Source organism: Fukomys damarensis, unplaced genomic scaffold (assembly GCF_012274545.1).
Source record: "Fukomys damarensis isolate Sample0158 unplaced genomic scaffold, DMR_v1.0_HiC HiC_scaffold_12, whole genome shotgun sequence".
NCBI lineage: Eukaryota > Metazoa > Chordata > Mammalia > Rodentia > Bathyergidae > Fukomys > Fukomys damarensis.
The window spans coordinates 5,513,160-5,518,905 of record NW_022900924.1 but is presented as its reverse complement, the minus strand read 5'-3'; the positions used below and the strand labels follow the sequence as shown (position 1 = coordinate 5,518,905).

The 5,746-nt window shown below is 41.7% G+C and overlaps 1 protein-coding gene across 13 annotated transcripts in view; it reads right to left on the bottom strand.

Annotated features, from left to right (window-relative positions):
• The window catches only part of Depdc5 (DEP domain containing 5, GATOR1 subcomplex subunit), a 135,039-nt gene that overhangs the window by 14,241 nt on the left and 115,052 nt on the right, over positions 1-5,746 (bottom strand). For all 13 annotated transcript variants that reach the window (XM_010603855.2, XM_010603858.2, XM_010603857.2 and 10 more), the window contains one exon: positions 4,345-4,514. In XM_010603855.2, the coding sequence (XP_010602157.1) occupies positions 4,345-4,514 (170 nt within the window). The remainder of the gene's footprint in view (positions 1-4,344; positions 4,515-5,746) is intronic.

The following is a 5,746-nucleotide window of genomic DNA, read 5'->3' as shown; positions in this document are numbered from 1 at the left end:
AAAAAAAAAAAAAAAAAAAAAAAAAAAAAAAAGCTGATGGATATGGCTTCTGGCATAAAGATGAGATTATATAAAAATTTTTTTAGTTAGTTTCTTCAAGAGAGGGTCTTGCTATGTCACCTAAGCACTTGTAAGTTCAAGTGATCCTCTTGTCTCTGCCTTCTGAGTAGCCAGGCCTTCTGGTTAAATATTATTTTAAAAAGACAGACAACAGGGCTGGGGATTTAACTCAGTGGTGCCACTGTCTGCCTCGGGAGCTCAAAGTCCTGAGTTTGATCCCCGGCACCAAAAAAAACCAAAAAGACACCAGGCCCAGCAGTGTGTGCCTGTACCTGTAGTTCCAGGTACTTGTGAAACTGAGGTAAGAGGATCATTTGACCCCTAGGAGTACAAGGATAGCCTGGATAGCATATTAAGACCCCACTTCAAAAATTTAAAAAATTAAATTAATAAGATAAAATGAAACATATCTGGACTTTGTGCAATACCTAGACTTAAATCTAAATTGGTGCTTAGCTTTTCCCCAGGAAGACTCATAATAACAACAATAAAGCCAAGAATTCTGGATTGAGAGATCAAGAGGCTAATCCCAAGGCTAATTAACAACACTTATACTCTGGGAGGCTGAGGCTGGAGGACTGCAAGTTTGAACCTAGCCTGGGCAATTTGGTGACTTACTGTGACCCTGTTGCAAAATAAAAAAAGGACTGGGGATGTAGCACAGTACAAAGGGCCTGGATTCAATCCTCAGTACCCCCACACACAAAAGGCAATATTTAGCCTGATAAAATCTGATTTATTTAATAAATGTTGGACATTGTCTTAAAAATTCACCCATATTAATGTTTAAAAATAACAAAATAGCCAGGTGTGATGGTGCACACCTGTAATTCCAGCACTCGGGAGGTTGAAGTAGGACAATCGCCATGCACTGAGGTCAGCCTGCGCTATATAGTGAGCCCAAGGCCAGCCTAAACTACAAGTAAGACCTTGTCTAAAACAAAACAAAACCATGACAAAATCATTATCAATGTCCAGTAGCTTTTTACAGGAATAGGTGTGAACAGTATGTTTTTTTAAAGATAGTTTCTAAATTCCTCAAAGGAAATAAACATTTTTCTTCCTTTCCAACTGTAACTAACTATATGTGTATGTCTGTGAGTGCTGTGGTTATATTGTTTGGAGATAAGGTTATCTGGCAGGGCCTGCAAAGAGAGCACCATGCCTATGGGTCAGAGGGTTAGTTTTGCCTGGAGGAGCATTCCTCCCAGTGTCAAACAGCTGGGGAAAAGCTGGTGTCCGGTGTCATCTGTAAACTAAGCAAGATGAGCAGCTGATATCTTTTTTTGGATCTGAAGGATGCTCCCTGGATGATCATCTTTCTGAGAGAGAGGTCCTCTAAGATACTGTCATATATTGAGGTGCTTGCAGGTACAGACCCAAACCTCTCCCCCTAGGACACCACATCTTATAGGACAAAACTAGGCCCACAAGCTCTGGACAATAAAACATGTTGCCAGCATTACACTCATTTCTCTTGGGTCATCTCCCAGCTTTCAGTAAACTCTGAACTTTCCAGCTGCTCTCAGCTGTGCAGTGAAATGCAGTGTTGGGGAGGGGTGGACTCAGCTGAACCATAGGGAAATATTCTTTCTGGCTGAATCACAATGTATAAAAGGAGTACCACATTGTGATGATAGTTAGGGAAGGCTTTGTGAAGGCAAACAGCTTGGCTATAGAATGCTTATTTTATAGGCACGGGGACTGGGATGTGCAGTGGCCAACAACGGACTCTTAGTACAGAAGTAATGAATGGACTGATTAGACAGGCAGGTCAAAAAGACCAGTTAAAATGGGACTACTTAGCCTTGGCATTTGTGACATCTTGGATCACTTAATTCTTTGTTTAGGTGCTGTCTTATGCATTGTAGGGTGATAAGCAGCAACTCTAGCTTCTACCACTAGACGTCAGTAGCCAGTAGCACTTCTTAGCCCTACTGTGTGTAATAAGCATCTGCAGATATTGCATGGGGGTGAGGGTGGGGGATGGAGCACGATGGCTTAAAAACAGTGATGCTCATTAACAGAGGATTGGTTAAATTATGGTACAAATAAATAATAAAATATTCTGCAGTTCTTAAATACAATTAGGCAAAAAGAAAACAAAAACCAACAATTGAAAAATACCAAATACAAACAAGACAGACTTATCAGAATCTATGCGAGTTATAATGGAACAATATGGTAAAAGTTTAAACTTAAAAAAAATGGTATAGTAAAAGACACATTGTCATTGATCTCCTTCAAAATAACCCCCCAGCTTCAAACACATTTAATCCATCATTCTGGAAGACCTGTGTGAGTGTCTTTAGTTGCACTGTGGAACCACCTCAATGCCCTGAATAGATTCAATGTGTTTACTTTTCATAGTCATTTTGACTTTGGGGAACAGCCAGAAGTCACATGGTACCAGACCTGGCGAATAAGGTGGATTAGGACAATGCTTTTTTGAGCCTGTTTTTCTATTGGATGACACTTGGCAAACAATATTCACCGACTTTTTGACATACCACGAAAAGACATTCATGAAAGAGGGCTTCCAGAATTGCTTCACAAAGTGGCAAGAATAATGGAATAAATGTGGCTGAAGCAAGGAGGTGTATTTTAAGGAAGGTAATTAATAGAAATGTTTTTTATTATAAATTTTTAAAAATGTAATTTATGTAATACATTGTCAATGTTATAATTTTAAAAAAATGTAAACATTCACTGTATATTTTGATCACCCATTGTATGGAAGACATATAGGTATCATAGGAAAAACAAATGTAAATAGAATACATTCTGTGCTACCATCCATGTTAAAAAAATAAGCAATGCAGGGTGTGGTGGTGCACACCTGTGATCCCAGCTACTTTCAAGGCTGAGCCAGGAGGATTGCCAATTTGAGACCAGCCTCAGAAACATACTAAGGACCTATAAGGGGGGGAAAAATGCGAGGCACAGTAGGATATTCCTATGGTCCCAGCATTCTTGGAGGCTGAGGCAACAGGGCTGCAAGTTTGAACCCAAGCTAGGCAACTCAGTGACTTGGTGAGACCCTGTCTCAAAATAAAAATAAAATTTTAAGGGGCTGGGGATGTTGCTCAGTAGTGGAGCACCCTAGGGTTTGATTCCCCAGTACTGGCCCGAAACAAACACACACACACACACACACACACACACACACACACACACAAAGAACAAGTTACATAGTTTTCCATATGCACAGAATCTTTCCAGGAGAGCAGCCCCCAACTTTTTTGGGACTGGCTTCACAAAAGATAATGTGTTTGTTTTGTTTTTTGTCACCAGGGATGGAACTTAGGTCCTTGTGCTTGCGAGGCAGGCAGCGGCACTACTGAGCTAAATCCCCAGCCCAAGAAAGATAATTTTTTCACAGACAGGGTGAGCGGCTGGTGGGTGGATTCAGGATGATTCAAAGGAACATGAAACCCAGACCCCTCCATGGCAGTTCATAGCAGGCTTTGAGCTCCTATGAGACCTAATGGCAGCACTGACCTAACAGGTGATGCAGTCATGTGAGCGAAGGGGAGGGGCTACAAATACAGACAAAGCTTCACTCACGCCACACATCACTCATTTCCTGCCATGCAACCCAGTTCCTAACAGGTACAAGTCTGTGGGTTGGCGACTCCTGCTGTAGAAGTACACTAAACTGCCAGGTGTGATGGCGCACACCTGTAATCCCAGAACGTGCGAGGCTGAGGTAGGAGGATCGCTGCAAGTTCAAGACCAGACTAGGCTGCACAGTGAGTTCAAGGCTGGTCTGAACTATGTAGTGAGACCCTATCTCAAAAAAAAAAAAAAAAGTACACTAAACTAAGTGAACTAAGTGTAGTGGTAGTTACTTTAGATGTAAGTCCCAGGACACACAGATGGGAGACTTACTTTCCACTCTGGACCAGTGATTCTGAACTGGAGCAATACTTCTCCTTGTTGTCGTGAGCCAGTTCTGGAAACATTTTTGGTTTTCACACGTGGAAGTATGTAGGTGGTCATTTAGTGGGTAGAGGCTGAGATATTGCTCAACATCCTAAAATGCATAGGACAGCTCCCCACAGCAGAGAATTATCCAGCCCTAGATGTCAGTTGTGCCAAGGTTGAGAAACCCTGTTCAAACCCTGTTTAATTTTTTTTAAGGGTATTCCGATAGTCCAAGTGAAAGGTAGTAAAAGCTCAATCCAAATAATCCAAGTGACATGAATCATTACTAAGCATTCCCTACACCCTCTCGCGAGAGGAGCCAGACAAAGGCTCTGACCACACGTGTAAAGGTCTCACCATCTCAAAGAGCACTGCGGCTGTCACTGCCATCCAGTGTAGCTTGATCTCAAACGCTGCATTCAGGGAGAAGTTGCCATGATAATAGCAGCTACACCACTCCAGCCGGTCCGTGCGGTTGTTCACATCAACATCCAGGGTCACAGTCCTCTGCTCTGGGACGGTGGCAGCTGTGTCAGGACACAGGAAGGAATGAAGACAGATGGGACAGGAATGGGATGAGGAGGAAGAATAAACAGCTAAGCAATCGGATATGAAACAGAGTCACCCAACAGAAAAATCACAAATTCTAGGAGTTACTTGAAAATAATCTAGTGCGAGGGTCCACAAACTTTTTCTTTTGGTGACTAAAGAATAAATACTTTAGGTTTCATGAGCCATATGGTTTCTATCACAATGGTTCAAGTCTGCTATGATAGTATAAAAGCTGCCATAGCTGTTTTGTAAAAAAATGGGCTTGGCTGTGTTCCAATAAAACTTTATTTACAAAAACAGATTGTTAGGGCAGTGAAAATATTCTATATGATACTCTAATGGTAAACACATGTCACTGTGTATTTCTCCAAACCCACAGAATATTCAACACTAAGAGTAAACCTAATGCAACCAGAGACCTCCGGTGATAATACGTGCCAATGCAAGTTCATGGATCGTAACAAATGTCACTCTGGTGGGGGGATGTTGACAGTGCACTGGGTATGTATGGTGGCAGGGGATATACATGGACTTTTTGCTCAGTTTTCCTGTAAAGCTAAAATTTTTCTTTCAAAAATACGTGTTTATAAAACAAATAGTTAACCAGATTTGGTGGGCTAACTGTATTTTTCCTCTTCCTAAGCTAATCTAATTCCTTTACATATGGGAAGGAAATGACAGCCCAGGGAAAGGAGATTCCTTGGCCAAGATCATACAGTCAGCACGCCTGTAATCCCAGCACTTGGGAGGCTGAGGCAGGAGGATCACTGAGTTTGAGACCAGCCTGAGCTACATAGTGAGTTCCAGCTCAGTCTCAACTACATAGTGAGACCCTGTCTCAAAAAACCAAAAAAAAAAGAACCTCAGTCCAGCTGAACCCCCAGGTCTTCTCATTTCAGTGGCCCACAAAGGAGGCATTAGTTCTACAATCTATTCTCAAGAAATGAAACTTCAGAATGAAGCTTAACACCAAGTTTCATTATATATGTATGGCTAAAGAATACCAGGTCAGTGCCAAATTTGCTTATCCTATCTGGGATTCCTGCTCAGAAATCCTACTCAACCCAACATAAGGATGTAATCATTAGGGATGCATTAGACAAATTCATGACGGTTAAAAGTGGCTCAACATTAAAAAAGGTCAGGACTCTGTCTGCCTGCCTGGGTACTAACACAACTAAGGTTTCCATAAATAATGATTTGCGCC